This window comes from Nicotiana tabacum, chromosome 2, assembly GCF_000715075.1.
Source record: "Nicotiana tabacum cultivar K326 chromosome 2, ASM71507v2, whole genome shotgun sequence".
Taxonomy (NCBI): domain Eukaryota; kingdom Viridiplantae; phylum Streptophyta; class Magnoliopsida; order Solanales; family Solanaceae; genus Nicotiana; species Nicotiana tabacum.
Window position 1 is genome coordinate 118,107,623 of NC_134081.1, and position 21,123 is coordinate 118,128,745.

General features: G+C 34.7%; 2 protein-coding genes across 2 annotated transcripts; both read right to left on the reverse strand.

The window, feature by feature from the left end:
- Window positions 1-46: 46 nt before the first annotated feature.
- On the reverse strand, window positions 47-4,200 carry LOC107765594 (uncharacterized). Its single transcript, XM_016584262.2, has 2 exons — window positions 719-4,200; window positions 47-602 (listed from the first exon to the last, which is right to left on the reverse strand). Exon 1 carries the CDS (start codon window positions 4,035-4,037, stop codon window positions 885-887), a length of 3,153 nt encoding a protein of 1,050 aa, XP_016439748.2. The 5' UTR covers window positions 4,038-4,200; the 3' UTR covers window positions 47-602; window positions 719-884.
- A 2,551-nt stretch (window positions 4,201-6,751) lies between these two features.
- Window positions 6,752-12,912, reverse strand: LOC107765595 (uncharacterized). The gene is made up of 3 exons (XM_016584263.2): window positions 12,773-12,912; window positions 11,453-11,824; window positions 6,752-7,047 (listed from the first exon to the last, which is right to left on the reverse strand). Exons 2-3 carry the CDS (start codon window positions 11,807-11,809, stop codon window positions 7,018-7,020), a joined length of 387 nt encoding a protein of 128 aa, XP_016439749.1. The 5' UTR covers window positions 11,810-11,824; window positions 12,773-12,912; the 3' UTR covers window positions 6,752-7,017.
- Window positions 12,913-21,123: the final 8,211 nt, after the last annotated feature.

Sequence of the window (21,123 nt, forward strand, 5' to 3'; positions counted from 1 at the left end):
ATAGGTCATATCCTCTTCAAAATTCCAAAGTATGTGCAACAACATATCAAGAATTCTCATTTCATTTGGCTTTATTCAACATTTACTCTTTGTTCCAACAAAAGTTAATGAGAACAATTTACAGTTACGTCCATACTATGTAGACATTTGTAAATAAGGTGAAAATATGAGAAAATACTACTCTAATACAAATAATAAAAAGAGGAAAACACTAAGTAGGCAAATGTGATCAAAGAGCTATGAGCCCCTTTAGCTTTAAGAATGCCTTGTCACTATGGAGAACCAACAAGCTGCACCACTTAGCACTAACTCACGTTAAAACCTGGGCATGTTGGGCGGGTCAAATGGGTTTGGGCTACTTTTGCAACCCCTACACATATACAGTGCAACAAGATCTTGCTATGGTTAAGTAGCCTTCTTCCTCTTTTTTGTAAACTTCAAAAAGAGTAAGAAAATGTAACAGTAAGTTAAATCTATTCTTTACTTTTCTTGTTTGTTATGAAACTACTCCTGAAGGTTTTAGGAAACTCTCTCCTTAACTCGAGTGGAACAAAATATTCTTCCTCTTATCTGAGCTAACAGGTTCAGTTGTAAACGGAAACCTGAAAAATGGTAAAGTTAAATTGGGGATGAGCTCAAGGTAAGCTAACAATACAGTAATGGTTAAACAGCTCTTACTCTAAAAAAATCAGAAGATGAACAAGACTAGTTCAATTACCTCATGAAGTGATCAACATGTTATGTACTAGAAGCTGCCATCCATTTTAGCCTAGAAGCCTCCAAATTGAAATGGTTCTAGTGTAGCTACGCCCGTGGTGAAATCTCTTGCTGTCTTCCACTTCCAGAGAAGCAGCTGTTCTCATCGCCTTATGAACACACAGCATTTAACCAACTTGCTTCAAAACATTCTTTGCATCCTCTGAAGAAGCAGTACTTTGGTTTCTCACAGCATGCTCCTCGGGCGAATCATTTTCATCATCATCGGTCACTAACGAACCTACTTTACTATCCTTAAGTAAATCAGAGAAAGTAGTGGAGTCTGAAATCCAACCAAATCTTGCCATAGCCGTGATTACCTGGCATACTTCGTCTGTATCAGTATCACCTTTCAGTGAAAAACTACGAGCTATAGCACTACAGGTCGTATGGCTGAGCACAAACCCTTTCTCCCCCATCTCAAGAAGAAATTCCAATGCTTTATCATACTTCTCATCCAAGCATAATGCTTCAATCAGTGACTCACAGGCACTTACGCTTAGAGGCATGCTCTTCTTCAACATTTCTATAAATAACTCGAATGCATCAAGTAAGTTCCCTTCCTTAGAGAAAGCATCCAGAACAACAGAATGAGTGCCATTCTCGGGATGGACACCCTTTTTCACCATTTCTCGGAACAAGGCACAAAGTCTTGATCTCCCACCTATCACATGATAGCCATGAAAAATTCTACTGTAAGTTGCAGTGGTAGGCAAGAGATGCCTTTGTTGCATTTCTGATATCACCAATTCTGCTTCCTTCATCAGTCCATCCTTGCATAGCTGCTCAACGAGTGTCGCGTATGTGTCGTGATCAAGTTCAATGCATCCCTCTATCATCTTTTCCAGCAACTGCATAGTTTCCAGCACATTTCCATTCTTCAAGAATCTATCAATCAATGTGTTAAAAGCTTTAGTAGAAGCTATTCCCATTTGCAACATTTCCTGAAGCAAGTCCTGAGCTTTCTGCAAGTTCCCAGTCTTACAGCATCCATCAAAAAGAGCATTATAAACGATCCTACGTGGAGACATCCCCCTAAGTATCATAGAGTCAAACAAGCCAAATGCCTCGGACAACTGTCCTCCTTTAGCTAAACCACATATCACGGCAGTGTATGTCGCTCTATTTGGTCTTGAACCTTCTTTTAAGATGACATCTAATGTCATTTTAGCTCTCTCCGTTTGACCTGCTCTAAAGAGCCCAACAATTAAGTGATTGCGAGTACGTAAGCTGGGACGGATACCTCTGTTTTGTGTTTCCTCATAAAGAGTAAAGGCCTTTTCAATCTCACAGTGTTTAACGAAATAACAGATGAGAGCTTCATACGAGGAAACGTCAGCAACTAGATTCTTGCTGTGAAGTTCTGAAATGACTTCAGCTGCTTCTAGCATTTTTCCATTCACCAACAGACTACGAAGGAGGACAAGGTAGACCTCACGCGCTTCCAGAACCCCCAGAGCAAGCATACTTCTAAATACCCCAAAAGTTTCGCTTACCTTACCTCTTTTGCAGTTCGCACTGATCAAAGCACTATAAATAGCTTTGTTGGGCTTAAACCCATGATGTAGCATCTGAGATAAGTAGCTATCTGCATTTTGCAAGTCCCCCGTTCCACAATATCCAATAATGAAGGCTTCATAAGTATACTGGTCGGGTTTCAGGCCTCTATCCAGCATTTCAACCAAACAAGCGTGAGCAGTTTTCATCTTCCGCGCTCTACAGAGGCCCTTAATAACAATATTGTAATGGGGAGTAGCTGGCTCAATCCCCTGCTCGTGCATTGCCTCCAAAGTCATCTTCAACCGTTGTGAGTGGCCTTTACGAGCATTAGTCATCAACAAAGTTCTCCAGGTATGAACATTTCGCTTCCAATTCTCCTGTATCAAGTCTTGAAGAAAAGACCTAGCCGTGTTCAGATATTTATTGCGGCAGAGACAATCAATTATCAAACAATAGGTTGACTCAACAGGGGCCAGATTTTTCTTCTTCATTTCTTCAAGAAGCTCCAAAACAGTAGTGACATTACAACCTTGACGACAATGTCCCTCAATCAACAAGGTATAAGTGGTCAAATCAGGCTCGATACCTTCTCTAGTCATCTCATCCACAAGTTCTTGTGCCTTCTCCATCTTACCACACTTGCAGAGGCCACGAAGAAGTGTATTACACACGGCTAAATCAACGCCTTTAGCGTCCTTTATATCCTTCAATTTGAAAGCCTTGCCCACATCATCATGTTTCAAGTAATAGTTAAGTAAAGCTTCATAAACAACTGTATCAGGCTTCACTCCCCTCTCAGTCATCTCAGCTAATACCATTATCGCCTCTCTAAATCTATTCGCAGCACAAAGCCCATCAATAATCGTGGTATAAATATAAATATTAGGGACTAACGACTTGGCTAACATGCAATTTTTAAGCTCAATTGCCTCATCTACATGTCCACCTCTAAACAACCCCTTCATCAAAAAATTGTACGTAAACATATTCGGACAAAGCTCCTTCTCTTCCATCTCAGCAAAAACTTTCTTGGCCTCACTAACATTCCCCTCTCTACAATGAGCATCCACCATATTCGTATACGCAAAGGCATCGAATGTAACATTCGCTTCACGCATCGCATTACAGACTTGCCAAAACAATCTAAAGTTGCTAGATTTCAACAGATCAGTCAACAAGCGATTACAATAAAACAAACTAGGCACATAATCAAGATCTTTATGAGCAAAAACAACACCAGAAGCTTCAAACAAGAACCCCTTTTCTCTATACTTATCCATCAACAACCCAAATATCCCAAGATCAAATTTTTTTCTAGACCCATCAAATTCTTTTTTACAATTATGAATAGAACTCAAAACATCTAAAGGGGGCAAACCAAAACTGATCAAAAGTTCAAGAACAGTATTAGTAGGACCATACAAGCTATTACTAAATAAAAGAGCAACTAAATATGAGTGAATATTCAAATCTGAGTCAATACCAACTTTGTGTTTTGACCATTGAAAGAAGCTGAGGAGACGTTCAAGATGGTCAGTCAATTGTTGTTGGCCAAGAACAGAGCGAATTATATGTGGGTTTAGATTCTTGCGTAGGTTTGAGTATGAGGAGGATTCAATGAGGCTTTTCCATTTCTTGTGTTTGAGAATTTGGGTGAGTTCTTGGACCAAGATTTGGTTATTCTGGGGAAGTTGAGGAGAGTTGCAATAATAATTTGTGTTATGAAATGTAGCTTTTTGTTCAATACATCTTGTGATTTTTCTATGCAAATTCCTCCACATTGTTTTTGGAATTTTTCAGTTCCTACTGGAGAATTTGGAAGATGGTCTTTTATATTTTCCTTTTTCGTTAGTAATAGAATGCAGCAGAACTAACAGTGAGATAGTGTAGTGAGAAATGGAGCAGCTCGGCATCAACTGTTATTGAACCCTAGAAGTGTAATTCGAAGTTTCCTAGGGTGTTCATCTACGCAGTTTTAAAAGGTTTGATTTGGTAATTTTGGCTTTAAAAAATCTGTCAATATTATTTCATATTAAGCTAGCGTTTGACATAAATCTGCTTGAAATTTTAAAAAAAAATTAAGTTATGTTACAAAATAAATTTTGTAATTTAAAGTTGTGTTTAGACATTCATTTTATTTGAGAAAAAAAATTGAAATTTTATGAGTGAGAAGAAAATTTTAGAAGTTGAACTTGAAATTTTTTTTAATTTTTTTTTTATAAAAAATTATCATATTCCATGCAAAAATTTTAATTTTTTTCGAAAAAAAAGTAGCCAAAATTTATGGTTAAATGGGAAATTCGGTCTTTTTATGTGGTTCAATAAATTCGATACACACTTAAAATTATAGTTTGCCAATCAAATTTAGAATATACAAACAAATTGTGAAATTGGCCGAGGATCTATCACAAACAAGTGCACAGATAGTCACTCTCAGGTATGTTATTTAGATATTAGCATGTACTTGTTTGTCCTGAAATTTTAAACTAAAAATATTAACTTCAGGATATTTTTGTCCCGAAAAATTAAACTGAAAAAGTGAAATTCAGGACGCACTACCTAGTGTCATTTCTACTCCTCTTTATCCCATAAGGTAGGGGTATACATTACCTTTTCTAAATAACATATTGTGAAAATATATTTGGTAGGGGTATACATGGGTCGGGTTGATACGGATTTTCTAATTACCAAACCAAACCAATTATATCGGGTTATTAAATCTAAATACCAAACCAAACCAATAAAAGTCAGGTTTTTTAATCTCGATTTTTTACGGATTTTTCGGATTTTTCGGGTTTTTCTTCATAAAGTCTTCATAGCACAAAACGTAAAATTTGTGCTCAAAATATTTCTTTAATCGTAATAAGACAGAACTATATGAGTTGTTTTTCAATAAAATAACATAAATATGAGATGAGTCATGGCATTGTACTAAAATATTCAACAATAAAGATAATAATAAATATTATTAATAAGACATAATGAAAAAAATATAATTTAAAATTATGACTAATAAGTACTATTATTTACATGACTAACTACTAAAAAAAAATAAGTTATACATTTTATCTAAACCGTGGAAAAACTAAAAAATAGATATCCAATACTATTTTCATGCCTAATACAATTGAATTGATTGTCTTTTATTAGCATTAGTATTGATTTGATTTTAGTTTAGGATTTATTTGAGTTACTAATATTTATGGACTATAAAACTTATTGGAGCATCCAAAAATTATAAGCCCAAGCTTGAAATAATATGTTAAAAGATAAAACTATGAAAAAGTTTAAGAAATATTTATAAACTACACTACCATAAATATTTTTATGTATTAAATATATTTAAAACTTCTATGCATATAATGTCGGGTTTGTTTGATTTCGGTTTAACTTTTTTTAGTTAAAACCAAACCAAACCAAATATGGTCGGATTTTTTTTTCCAACACTAAACCAAATCAAACCAAACCATAGTCGAATTTTTTTTTCTCGATTTGACTCGGATTATCGGGATAGTGCGATTTGTCGGTTTTTATTTGTACACCCCTAATACTGAGTATGTTGTTGCAATCAAATTGTGAAACTGGTTTTTCACACTTGACGATTAAATCAAGCAAAAAAGAAAATAAAGCTAAAATAGATAAAATTAAACCGCAACTTTCTTCCTTTGAAAATAAAAACAAAGAAAAAACATGAGACACAATATTATTAGAAGCCAAATCATGAACTATCAAATTTAAAGTGAATAAAATTTGTCGATATTCAACAAATTAAAGATCTAAAGAAATGCATCTCTGTAACTGAAACATTTCGGAACAAAAATTAATACTCCACTAACTGAAACATTTCGGAACAAAAAAAGTAATAAATGACGACTAATATTCGAAATAGAAGTAGTAAATATCTACTTCCTTTATCTCAAATTATCTATCGTGATTTCTAAAAATAATTATCTTAAATTATTTGTCATTTTAAAAATTCAAGATAAAATTAATTATTTTATTTCTATTTTACCCGAAATAGTAATTGTTCTTGAAGATGAAGATATTACATAAATGGAGTAAATATTCAATGAAAAGAGATCATATCTCAAGACATAAATAAGGGCAAAATAGTCTAAAACCCTTCTAAGTAATATTTTCTCAAGAGACGTGTACACACGACAGATAATTTGAGACGGGGGCAAGGGCAGCCCGGTGCACTATGCTTCCGCTATGCGCGAGGTCCGAGAAAGACCCGAACCACAAGAGTCTATTGTGCGCGGCCTTACCCTTCATTTCTGCAAGATACTGTTTCCACGATTTGAACCCGTGACCGCCTGATCACATGACACAACTTTAAAATACCCGAAAACACAGACTGCCACTTAAGGAACTGCTTTCTTCAACCAAGCTACTAAACTTTACTGTCTGGTAAACTTAAAGAGGGCCCTTGAATACCCATACCATGGTTATGGATACAGTATAAGCAGAATCAATTCCAACATGAAATCAAATCTTTAAGAAGGAAATATTATTCTTTGGCAGGGAGAAAGTTAGAAGAAATAAGAAATAGGAAAGACATTTCAAAGTCTCACAACAGAATGGACAGCATGTTTATGATCTAGTACAAATCTAATATTCTTGTCAACATACATCAAACAAGAAAGATAGATAGCTTTGCCCCTATTTGAAGATCCATCTATCTGAATTAGAACTCTAATGTCATGTAGTTGATCTAATGCTGAGAAAATGCTCCAACAAGCTAAATGTGAGTAGCTGTGGTCACTGCTTCTTCTCTTCGGCCTTCTTTGGCTGAAAAATTGAAATTAAAATAAAGTTAGAACCATAACCATATAGTATATCATTACGAATAACAAATTTTCAGATAGACAAACTCGTTGTTGGTACAATTAGCTAGCGAAAAGAGATTGTATATGGTCGAAATAGATTTCGGCCTTCGTACAATTGATAGAGGTCGAAACATAATAGATCGAAAAAAGACTTCGTAATATCGAGTCCGAAGAAGGTATGAACGAGCTTCAGATTTCAGGTATAGGTCAAATACCGAGTTCGAAGTCATTATCGAGCTCGGGTCCAAATCGAACTATGATGAGATGATTTCGAGCTTAAGGGGTAGAGACCAACCGATACCGAGCCCGGATTCTGAGTCCACATCGAGCTCTAGAAGCAATACCGACCAGCACCGAGGCCGATCGAGCTCGAGCTCACAGACAAGAGCCGTTGCAAATACACTGAGGGAGAAAATCTCGGCGGAAATTAGGGAAAAGTTGATTTATCATGGGTTCTCCACTATGTATTTTTAATTATATATAAAGTAGGATCCTCCACTATAAAGAGGATGGTTACATTTCTGTAGAGGGCAGTTTTTTGGCTTACATTGTAAATTCAAGCACCATACACTTCTATATTGAAGAGTTATTCTTTTAAGATTCAAAAATTGATTCATCTTGCTTAGTCCTAAAAATCATCTTCTTTCCAACCTTGTTTATTTTGCATTCTTTGCAATCCGCATTTGATATTTCTATTTATCCTTACAATTTGTATTAAGCTATACCACATATCCTTAGAACTATATACAAATTAGACTCTATCCGTTTTTCGGGTAAACAGAGACAAAACTTTTCTCTTTATTTTCAGAACCGGTGGTCTCTCTCTATCTCTCTCGAATAGGCAAGAGTCCAATACGGAACAAGGTCTTTACAACTACGAATAATTTCAAATTTGGGGAGCAGGATATTGTATGTGCTAGACATAATTTTCTTAGAAAGCTTAATCATTTTCTAAAAAAGAAAAAGGATGAAAGAGATTTATAATTAATAATATCTCTGGAAAAGGACATATATGTAGTTTTAAATGTCCAAATCTCTTTCATATTCAGAACGAAGCACAGTTTTGGGACAAGCAGAACACAGCAAAAAAATAAAGGAAGTAAAGAGCAGGGAACGATAGGGAAAAGATGAAGCAAAGCAACCCATAGAAATAGACAGACTCGGTGTACAAATGGTCCAAACAGAGGACAACACGACTCAAAATACAGAAATTCAGGAAAATAGACACACATTAGATAGGTGTTTAAGGTACGTTCGAGACCTAAAAGTATTGATCGACTGCATGAGTTTAAATCTGGCGTCCATGGTTCATAAGTTTCAACATCTAAAAGCACATATCTCCTTGTAACAAACACTTCCCATTGCCTTTTCCTTTCAGGAGTCTTGTCTTTTCCTTGTCTTACTTAGCCTTTTCTTGTTCTTTTCTGAAAAAGAGCTCGGGTAACTAAGCCTAATCAACCACTTCATGGACAGAATAGAGAGTTTCATTCTATTATGAATAAGAAAGTGTTCCCAGACTGCACGACCAACTTAATGAATGTGCTGTCTTTCAGTAAGCAATATCTTGCAAAGTTTCTAACAAATGATTCAAAAGCTGGGCCCCAAGTTTTCACAAAATAAAAATTGATTTTCTTCCACAAGTTCCGGTCTTTCATACAGCTAAGCGCAAAGCTCCTCAAACATTGCTGAGTTTGAATCAGCATGTGATCTTACATAGTTCTAAAACTTCATGATAAGAGTATTTCGACTCATTCAAGCTCTTTAAAAACTTCTAAAGTACAGGTGCCATGTAACTCATAAAGCTTGGAACCCCGTCCTCACCTCACCGTTCATTGTAACATCCCAGACTTTAGTCAGATTCCCACATTGGCAAAACACAAGAGGGATGTTGGGTATATAACTTAACAAGCTTTAGACCCTAGTGACGCGTTTTAAACCCGTGAGGGCCTTGGCCCAGAGCAGACAATATCAGTAGCGGGCTGGGCTGTTAAAATGGTATCAGAGTCACTCTTGTGTCAGCCTTGCCGATGGTGGGTCAGAGTTCAACTGAGTTTAGGCAAATCCCGGTTAGCCGGGGCAAATCTCAATGCTGAGTCTAGGCGAATCCCATGCGGTGGGGCAAACCTCAGCGAGGACGCTGAGTCCATAAGAGGGGGTGCATGTAACACCCCAGACTTTAGTCAGAGTCTCACATCGGCAAAACACAAGAGGGATGCTGGGTATATAAGTTACAAGCCTTAGACCCTAGTGACGCATTTTAAACCCGTGAGGGCCTAGGCCCAGAGCGAACAATATCACTAGCGGGCTGGGTTGTTACATTCATATACTGTCGAGATGTCACAGCACATAATTCACCCCTGTGGGCATGTCTTGCTCATTATTTGACACTCTGCATCTAGCATTTAGCTGTTCCGACAGGAGCTTCTAGGGTACTCGCCTTCCTAGACTAGTAACTAGCAATTGATCTTGAAGCATCACAACAAGAGTAACTCTTTTGATGGCAACAAAATCAGTACAACCACCAGGAAATAAATTCGTGCTCTTATCAAATGATCAGCTTAAAACAGAAAGCTCCTCAAAGTCTCTTATACATTTATTTTAACATAATTTTTCCAAGGGTCTGGTTTTAATCCACAAAGCCCCTCAAAACCATTACATCACTTATATAAAGTAATAAGGGAGATATAAAACCCCTTTATTGGGCAGGAACAAATACAGAATATATGAAAGGGCAATTACAGGAACTCAATAGGAAAATTCCACTAATCTAGAAAACAAAAAATGCTCTCTATTGGGAAATATGCCAAATCTTCTCCTCTCTCCTCTCCGATCTCCCAGGCCACCAACTTTCCCGATGAAGCTCTCTTCTCAGCTTAGTGATGGATTGGAGAATATTTTTTATCTCGGGGGACAAGTCCTTCGAGTTAAGAGATATTAGCGAGGATTATGATAGATGGTTTATTTTCTATGAACGCAGCAGAAGATTTACAAGCAGCATCAAAATCGATGAAAGTAACTTGCGATGAGTTTGCGAAGCTTTGAAAGAAGCAACGCTTAGCACTGGGAATAGATGCAGAAGATGGTGCAGAAGGATACAAGTCTATACATTCAGAGTAATTCAAAATTTCAATATCTACGGGAGGTTCTTGCGAATCGAAACCATTCTAGGGGGAAGGAAATCTGCAATAATAATCCCTGAAAATGACTACAACAGGGGATGGGGGGACATTGCAGATAAAATTTTAAGATCTCTAGGATCTTGCTGGACTAACCGATTAATGTGATTTTAGATCCATCTAAGGTAATGTCTTAGGAAAACAAATGCCCTATTTATGGCCCACGACTATTAGGGGGAAATACATAAGCATATGCCTGGCCTCCGCTGCCTAACAAAATGAGTATCTTGGTTGCATCTCCTTAGGTCCACCTTATTAATGATAGTTGATTACTTCCCACATGATAAACATACTTTCAGCTCTCTAAGAAGTGCTGTCTCACACATCATTAAAAATTAAAAAAGAAAAGAATACACACATTCACAAACACAGACACAAAGTCACACACATTGGCATAAATTAGAGCTGGGAAACAAACTGTTTCGTCAAAGCAAGGATTTTTTTTTTGGATAAGTAGGTCAAAGCAAGCTTTTAATATCAAAGAGAACTGGAAGTGTTATAAATATATCAAAAGTTTTTCTTGCTCTACTATTTATTATGCCACTGATAGTAAGGTTGTGTTCTATACAAATAATCAATTAGGTACACAAATTTCGACTAACTAGTGCAAGAGGATATCTTCATTCTGCTCAAGTTTGTACAAATTGGAAGCACTTCATATTTAGTTTTATGGAGTGGTTGATTCTGATGGGTATTGACAAATGCTAACAAACTAAGAATGGTTCTATTAAACAGCAGAAAACAGCAGTTCCAAAACATGAAATATACCCCAGCAGGTAAGAACAAATAAGTGGATTCAAAAAGAACTAATCAGGGTACAATTATAGAAAATTGGAAATTCCATAGAGTTGTCCGAATTAAGTACATTTTTTGCCACTACATCAGTACACAGTAACAGAATCCTGAATGCAACACCTCTAATACTACAAAAAGTTTCACTTTTTCATCCAATTTTGACAAGCCACTAGAGGATCTCACATATAAACTCTCACATCCCCTTCAAAAATCATATATAAAACAAAACAATAAATTCTCTAAAAATAAGAAAGAGATCAGATTTTTCTACGCATAAAATAAACATAAGCAGGTGAAAAAGAAATGCACACAATATGTTCAACGATTTGCCGCGAGCCGTCGACCACATCAAAATGAAAATCACATAGCAATAATGGAAAAAGGGAAAGCTAGCACCTTTATACCAAGAAATGGTTGTTGGAGCTCTTCATCAGGAATAATAACGGGCCACTTCTCACCAGCTTCACGAAACATCTGTTCAGTCTCAAGATACTGACCCTTCTCAAGAATCATAGTACGGATGTTCTGTGCGGGTGTAGAAGTGGCGTCATAGGTTTGCTCGACTCCGTTGACGAACGTGACAGTGATTTCAGGTGGTTGGTCATCTGTACGGCGCTTGACCTGTACTTGACAGCTTGGATTAGATTCTTTGGCTTTAGGAGCATTACACTGAGCCAAAAACTCCATACATGAAGCTGTGCGTGGGTCTAGGGCATTGAACTGGATCTTCACCTTCGACAAGAACTTCAACATCTTCTCTTTTGCTTCCTAAAAAAGTAAGATGAAAACCTCAATAAGCAAACCTGTCCAAGATTAATTAAATCTTTCAACGTGGACAACAAAATAACCAAAAATGCAACCTTTATTGCTACAACCAAACTAAAATAAAGCATACATCAAGAATACTGAATGTAGATATACACTTTTCTTTAACTTCAAATAATTATATATGTTTCAAGAAGAATGAAAAATACCAGTTAAAGCTGGACATAATACGGTGAACAATAAAGAGAACGCGATACTAAAATATGTTACTAGAAGAAGTCGAGAATAATCAAATCTATCAACGTGAGCGACAAAATAACAAAGATGCAACCTTTATTGCTATAACCAACCTAAAATCAAACATAAACCAAGAATATTGAACGCAGCAGGTATACACTTTTTAACTTCAGACAATTATATATGTTTCGAGAATAATGAACAATACCAGCTAAAGTTGGACTCAATACAGTAGCAGCAAAGAGAATGCCGAGATTAATTAAATGTTTCACGTGGGCAGCAAAATAACCAAAAGATGCAACCTTTATTGCTACAACCAACCTAAATTCAAGCATAAATCAAGAGTACTCCAAAAGATGCAACTTTTATTGCTACAACCAAACTAAAATGAAGCATAAATCAAGAATACTTAATGCAGGTATACTCTTTTTAACTTCAAATAATAGTATAAGTATATGTTTCAAAAAGCATGAACAATACCAATTAAAGTTGGACACACAATATAGTGAGCAACAAAGAGAATGTGATATTAAAAATCTAGGTTTGGGGTTTAAGGAACAAATATAAAGCAATTAAAATAAAGATAAACTAAAAGCACAAATCACAAGCAATAAATGTGAAATTGATGAGATCAGAACACCTGATAATAAGAGGTAATTCTAATAAAAAAATGTGCATCTAAAACTGCAAAATCCTAGTAATGCTTATTCATACCGGCGTTGGGCTCCGGAGCTATCTCATCAACGATTAACTACTTCTCCTCGACGGCTTCTTCTCTGTATTGGAATTGAAAATGCCAAGGTTGCGGGAGTTTTGCAGAAAAAAATATTGGCAAATCTTTCCTTATTCAGTAGCATAAAAAATAGCGGATGGAAGGGTATCCTTTGGTCTATATTTGCAAAATATCTAAAAACTGTGTTAGAATTTAAATACCAACTCGCAACACCCCGTGAAATTTTGAGGAATTTAAGCTGTAAATAGCACGGGCTAGTCAGTTTTCACACAAATAATTAAAAAATAGTCATTATTTGTAAAGTCATTAAAAAAATAACTATTATTTTAATATATTAGAAATTGATACACCTGTGTATGAACTTCCACACTCCAGCACACGGAAAGTTCCAGCATAATATACTGGAAATTGTAGCACCTGTCTATGAACTTCCAGCATATTATGTTATACCAGTATATTATGCTGGAACTCCAATATGATGGAAGTTCACATGTAAAAAATTCGAACTCCGGTATATTATGCTGGAATATTTTCCGGATCTTGAACATTGTTTTCGTTCAGATTTATCTTTACGTGAAAAGTGGCTAAATTTTGATTACTTTTGAAACTGTGGCTATTTTTCAATTAGTACTTGTAAATCTGACTATTTTTTAATTTCACTCGAATTTAAGGGGACTACCTATTAAACTTAAACTAATTATCCGACTGTACCCACTTGGATAATAATTACTATACATATATATATTCCGTATAAAATTATTACTCGTCCACCAATCAAGAAAGTCTTTAAAGGGTTCAGGGGCAATGAACATATACCTAACCCACATGTGATCTTCCTTCCTTCAATCCAAGGTAAGAAACGTTTTATTTCTCTGTAATTGCTTTTATTTTCATAAGTAAAATTGTTTATCTGATAGGCAATATTTTTATGATATTCAAAAAGTAAAATATTGACAAATTAATGGGTGCAGGGAGTAGCAATTTTTATTTAGTTATATGATGATTTTGTGTATACAACAAAAGAGGTTTGCTCAATATCTACAAATTATGATTCAATTAACTCACTACAAGCATGTAGTTTAATTTTCTCTTGTTGAATGAAATCGTCACCTATTGAATACCTTTCATCGCCACAAAACGCTCTCTCACTCCCTACAAATTTTATATTTTCTCGTCGCTATTTGTTCTAGTCCTAGTCATTTTTCAGAATTTAATTGTGATTTTGGTGTTATTAAATATTGCTTATAGTACCTTCTGGAAGTTCATACTAAAATTTAACTGCACTTGGAGTTAATTTGAGGTGATTGAGATCAAAATTTTCAGCTGAAAATCGAAAAAAAAATACAGTTACCCAACAATATACCGCTATATAATATAATATGTTGTAGGAGTATATAGCTATACTGCAACAATAACTTTTTATAGTATATAATATACTACAATTGTATATTGTAATAATCGAAGAAGAACGCGGTTATCTAACAGTATACCGCTATGATATACAATATATTGTAGGGGTATATAGCTATATTGCAACAATATTATAGTATATAATATACTATAACGGTATACTGTAATAATATGCAATATACTACAACAGTATGCTGTAATCATATATAATATCCCGTAATAGTATACTTCAACTGCTAGGCGATGCAACAGAAATTGTTTCTGAATCCATATAATTAAACTACAACTCTCTTTTTTGAATTATTTTCAGATCTGATTTTTTGGAATTGTGTGTGTTCTTCAGAATCTACAATTGCTAGTCTATGAGTGTGTGTATCATGTGAGTCCTACAGGAGTGTGAATTGAGGAATCTCAGACTCATTGACACCAATACTAGGGCTGCAAATGTTATAAACACTATCAATCAGCAACTCAAAATCATCATTGTTAGTTGAACTTTAAGTGGTCTCCAGTAGCAGTTCAGGAGCAGGACATTTTTTCTCCTTCAATGGCTTGACGCCTATCCATTTCTCTCTTTCTAGTGAAACCTTAGTATCATCCCGAAATTCTACCATGTTAACATTTATTGCTTCATATTTCTGTCGATCCTTAGAGAGATAGGTTAAATTGTCAAGAGGCTCCACTAACTCCTACATTGGCATTTCATAAAACATCTTTTGCACATGGTCACAATGCACATCTCTCTCATTGTCGAGCCTTTGACTCACCGTTGGCTCCGACAGTAGCTGATTAACAAGATGCATTTCCCCTTTCAACAGCTCAGCTTTCTCTAACCTATTCCTCTTGGACGAAGCTTCTGGAATCTCAAGTGATGACTCAACAATAATCAAATTATGTTCAGCCTTTGTTAATCTCATCTCTTCGGCAAGAGTTCTGCATTTGCAACATCAATAAAATTCATGGAAACCTAAGTAATAAATTCTGAATCAGTGGATTACTCCATCAATTGTACACTATTCTCCTTGTTATTGCTACTGTTGATACCATCCTCCTCGTCAGTTGGCATTTCATCGAACAATGTGTACGTATATTTTTGAAGACTAGTTTTCCCATACACAACTAATGATGAGGCTTCTATGTCTCGTTCTAATATAGTAGAATCTAGTGTCGTGCCTCCCATAAGAGTAAGACTTTCTCCCAATTGGGCCTCCACGAGAGATGAAAAATTCGATTCACCCGATAGGATATCTTCCCTCTGCTTCCAATTTCCTTCAAATGAATATGAATAGAATTGATATGGATCAACAACGAGTCTTTTGCCTACGACATAACTATTTTTCCACTTATTACAATATCGTTGATACTGTGAATCGACAGAGGCGATGGTGGAGCTTTTAGCAACAATAGGATATGGATTATAATATGTATATAGATGCGAAATGCAGTCATCATATTTCCTCAAACTAGTGTAGTTGTTGTAGATAACACATGCGTAACCTCCAGATGGCTAAAAATTAGAGAAACTAATGGAGAATTTCGATGGTTGGTATGCATACTGAGGACTAATCGAACTAAATTGCTGCTGATACCCACTATAATAAGCCTCATATCTTATATTGCTATAATCATAAGCATCTCCTCCATAACCTGGTAAAGTGTTAGGACTTGGAGGGCCACCATATGGGCTGGGAGTGAAATTAGAGACATACCGAGGATTTTGGAACGCCATTAATGGATATCCACAAAGCGAGGATAGTCGCTCTGATACCACTGATGCAACTTTCAATCAGAACAGAAACTGAAAATGGAAATTGAGCTACGGAAGAAGAAAAACTAAGAAAAGCTAAACATATCTTCATTCATGCCATGCCAAATAACTCATACAACGCTAATATATCCTAAAACTAGATATGAACTAGAAGGTAAATAAAGAAAGTAATAAAAGAAAGATAAATGACTAAACTGTAATCATCACTAAAAATTATTATGACCGACTCAACAATCATAGTACTACTCCAAAATCATAAACTACTACTCCTCACAACTGCTTTATTTTTAGATCGTATCACGGAATCTACCGAAATTAACATCAATTGATGGATTTTAACAAAATCTATCGAATGATGTCGATTCCAGCAGGTTACGATCAAGGTTCGAATGAGAAATCCAAAGGTGACAGTGGCGGTTAGGGTTTAGATTTTAATGGTAATGAGACGAGAATGAAGGTTCGATCTTAGTGGGACAGGACATAGGAGGAAAAATGGAGTTGATTGGTGGTGGTTTGAGGTTATTTGGATAACTTTGGCCGGCGGCGAGGATTTCCGGCCAGTGGTTTACGGTGGAGATAGGCGGGGGATGAGAGAGAGAGAGGGCGAGAGATGGTTTGAGAGGTCGTTTTGGGGGTGGGGTGGTCTCGGACAGTTTCAAGAGAATGGGGAGTGAGTTCCCATCCATTGGATTGGCCAAGATGAAGGGCCAGGATTGACAGAACTTGAAATGGGGTCGCTTGGGGGTTAATGGGTCTGGACCGGGTAACAGCTGAGACCTGGGCTTGGGTTTGTACGGGGTTTGTGTTGGGCCGCATGAAAAAGGTCCGATTTAACATTTGAAGGCCGACCAAACCCAATTTTCTTTCCTTTTAGCTTTTGCACAATTATACACTTCAAAAATATCTCAAGCAAATTCTAATTCGCAAAATTAGTCTATACACTTGTTCTAGTCTAAAATTATAAAATTTGAATTAACAAATTGATTAACTAAATGAACCTACAAGAATAAAAATGGCTAAATATATTTTTTTGATTTTTATTTTTATGAATACAACTAACATGCAACTAAATGCTAATGATGCAATTAAAATCTAAAAATGTAAAGGGTGAAGGATAATATATTTTTTGACTCTCTTATGATTTAAAATGCTTCTAATTATGCTAAAAATGCAGGCAAACACCATAAAAATGCAAACAGCAAAAATAGAGAAAAATCTCTAATAATTCTAAGAAAATCAAAGCTAATTAGAAAATTATTTTTAGGAGTTTATGAGCAATTTTACGCAGGAGAAAAATTACGTGCTCACGGTCGCAGAACTCATACAAGTTCAGAAGTTCTGTAAAAGATGACCTGATTCATAGAAAGAACGTGGCTCATAAATTCACAGCAAAATGGGTTGGTGATAAACACCAAACAATCAATCACAAATAATTGTTACCCCTTGTTTGGATGATTGTTACCCATTGTATCGTATCGTATCGTTATTATAATTACAATGTTTGTTTTGATTGTTATTTAAAATTTATTGTATTGTATTATTAAATCCATTGTTACGTAATAACGAAAAGAGCCATTTTGCGTAACGACCGATTTTGTGTGGTCGAATCGTTACGTATTTTTCTTTTCAATTATACCCCTATTTATTACTTATTAATCCTATTTTACCCTTTCCTTTATTTTATTATTTTAACTCCAAATCTAACCTAGACCTACTGTCTAATCTTCGTTCATATCTCGTAAACGTTTGGTTAGTTCTGCCGCTTCTCTTTTTGTTTCTTCCATCGTTCTACTTTTTTTATTGCTAATAATTTTTAACTTTGTTCTTTAATTAGGTTTATGATATTGTTTCCATGGATTGAATAACTTTATATATATACAAAATAGAACGGGTGATAACTTAGTCGAAAACAGTTGTCTTAAACCACTTATATGAGTCATTATTGATTAAATCTAAATTTTACTGTAATTAAAGATATTTTAATAAATTTATCAGTTACATTACAATACCATACAGTCGAATCAAATAATAAAATATTATTAAATAATATCAAACGATACAATCTATCCAAATATTGCATCCATAAAACTATACAATACAATATAATACGATACATTATGAAACGATGAGTAACAACCATCCAAACAAGCTTTTTGGGAACTCACCATTCTAATTATGGCCCTTTCACTATACTTTTATGCTATACCTTAATGGAAATTTAACCAATGTACTAAACGTTTTATTGTCTTGACTCTTGAGTCTTGACTCATAACCTTAAGATTAAGTCAAGAATGTTTGGCCACTTGTCATAACCCAGAGAAAAAAAAAACACAAGAAACAATTCCGGCTAGCAGAAAACGTAAATAAGTGCTAATTTTTTAGAATTTAAAAGAATAATATAATTGGTAAAAAATAATAACTCCATCCGAACACTTAAAAGCAAAACAAGATCAGCGCAATATGACGAGACCGATCCAAGATTTGAAACTTATAAATTGGGAATCGTAATTTTATTAAATTACTGAATTTTAAATTAATTTATACATATTCAATAAATCTTTTAAAATAAATATAGGTTTGGACCAGAATTATTTTATCCAACCGAATCTATAGCTGACACCTAACTCTGTCCCCGAAAACAATGAGAAAAAATAAAAAATAATCAGATTTACAACTGATCATTAAAAAATGGTCACAATTTCAAAAGTAATCGAAATTTAGCGACTTTTTCATGTAAAAATATAATCTGAACAAAAACATCATTAAAAATCCGAAAAAGTTCCAACATAATATGATGGAGTTCGAATTTTTTGCATATGAGATTCCAATATAATATACTGAAATTTTATAATGTGTTGGAGTTCCAACATAATATGCGGGAAGTTTAAATGGAGGAACTCCATAATCCAACATATTTTGTTGGAATTTTCCGTGCTGGAGTTCCAACATAATATGCTAGAAATTTATACGCAGGAGCTCCATAATCCAGCATATTATTCTAGAATTTTTCATGTTTCAGCAAAAGTTTCAGCAAAATAGTGGCTATTTTTCATTGATTTTATAAACACTAGTTATTTTTTTATTACTAGTCCGAAAACTGAAAGGGCCGCGCTAAGAAAACAACATCATTGTTTAGTTCAAATGCCATTGTTATAGCAGCCCATTTGGACTGCTTGAAGTCAAGAACGGCTACTCTAACTGACCTTTCACTTGATTCTCTTTTGGCATGTCAATATTTAACAAGTGAAGGAAGAAGATAAACATTTTATATAGTTTTCAAATTCCAACACCTTTATATAATACTTTATTAAATAAAGGAGTAGTATAGTACTTTTAAAAATAAGAAGACATATTTCAGTATCCAGAAACCAAAGAAATAAGATTCTCGATCAAAGCCTATTTTTTAGAAGAACTTGGGTTACTGATAACCAAAAAATTCCGTACTTTCTCAATTATATGAAAGGAAATAAACGTGACAAGAAATATGGAAATAATTGATTGAAAACAACAAACAACAACAACCCAGTATAATCCCACTAGTGGGGTCTGGGGAGGGTAGTGTGTACGCAGACCTTACCCTTACCCTGGGGTATAGAGGCTGTTTCTGGTAGATCCTCAGCTCCCTCCCTCCAAGAACTCCCCACCTTGCTCTTGGGATGACTCGAACTCACAATCTCTTGGTTGGAAGTGGAAAGATTATCGTCACAACAATATATATATATATATATATATATATATATATATATATATATATATATATATATATATATATATATATATATATATATATATATATATAAATTTGCACGCACTTTAATTATTTTATCTAATATTCATTATATTTTATCAATACGATAAATTCAGCAACAACAATAATAAGTTCAGTGTAATTTTACAAGTGTGGTTTGGAGAGGGTGATATGTATGCAGACCTTACCCCTGCCTTAAGAAGGTAGAGAGACTGTTTCCGATAGACTCTTGGCTCAAGAAAAGATGAAAAAAGAAAACAGTAGCAACAAGCAGTAACAATCGGAGCGAAAGAAATAACTTGCAGATGCACATAAATTTTAGTGGATCATTTCTATTATTTGTTGCAATTTTAGTGGATTTTTACACATAAATTTATGTTACGCGTTAAAAGTTATGGGTTCAGTTGACCCGATATCACAAAGCTAGATACGCTTCTGACAACAGGTAATAATAGAAATCTACGAATAAAAAAATACAAGACAACACTAATACTATTGGTATTAAAAAGAAGAACGCTCGACTATATATTAACTCTCTACCCTAATTTTCGACCTCACACCTTCTTATTAAAGGTCATGTCCTTGATAAACTGAAACATCAATACGATAAACTTAGCTCATCAAAATTTAAACACATAAAAAGAAATTACCTAAACTTTTGTGTATATATTGAAATGACTCTACTTTTTTTCCTATTCTCGTTTGAACAGATGGCATTGGCGGATATATCTATGATGAAGATACCATATTTTGTACCTTTATGAAAACTAAAAAGGGGTTAAATCGCAATAAATATGATTTCTATGAAAGAGAAAGACATAAATACTACTAAAAAATTACATATGTGGGACTGATGAGTTAATTTTTCACTCTTATGTCACTATTTATCTTGAGCCGAGTATCTAAAATATTCTTTCCAAAAATATATACATACTATTTTTGCAGAATCCAATACGCATTCGACTATATTTTTGAAGAGTCTGAGCAACATAGATTACTATTGATATGAAATTTATTCAAAAGAATTTCATTTAAACTAAACCAAGGCATTCAATTTGAAATAGAGAAAATAACATTTCAAATATTTTTCTCCCACGTTCAATCTGATGATTGTTCTTTAAAGTCTTTTGGGACTATAACTGTTCTGGGCCTCTCACTGATCAGAAGGAACTTTTCGAACACATTTTCTTTTTCAAAATATTGTGGTGTTCGGATTGGTCTATCATAATTATTTATCATTTTATTTTTTTTGTTAAATGGTTAGAGATCTATTTTTCCATAGAAAAGGTAAGGGGAGACGACAAATTCTGTTACTACATTATTATTATTATTGCAGGAAATTTATTACCGGAAATCGTTAATTTATTAATGTATTAGTAGCAACGAGTGTTTTAAAAGGTGTTTTC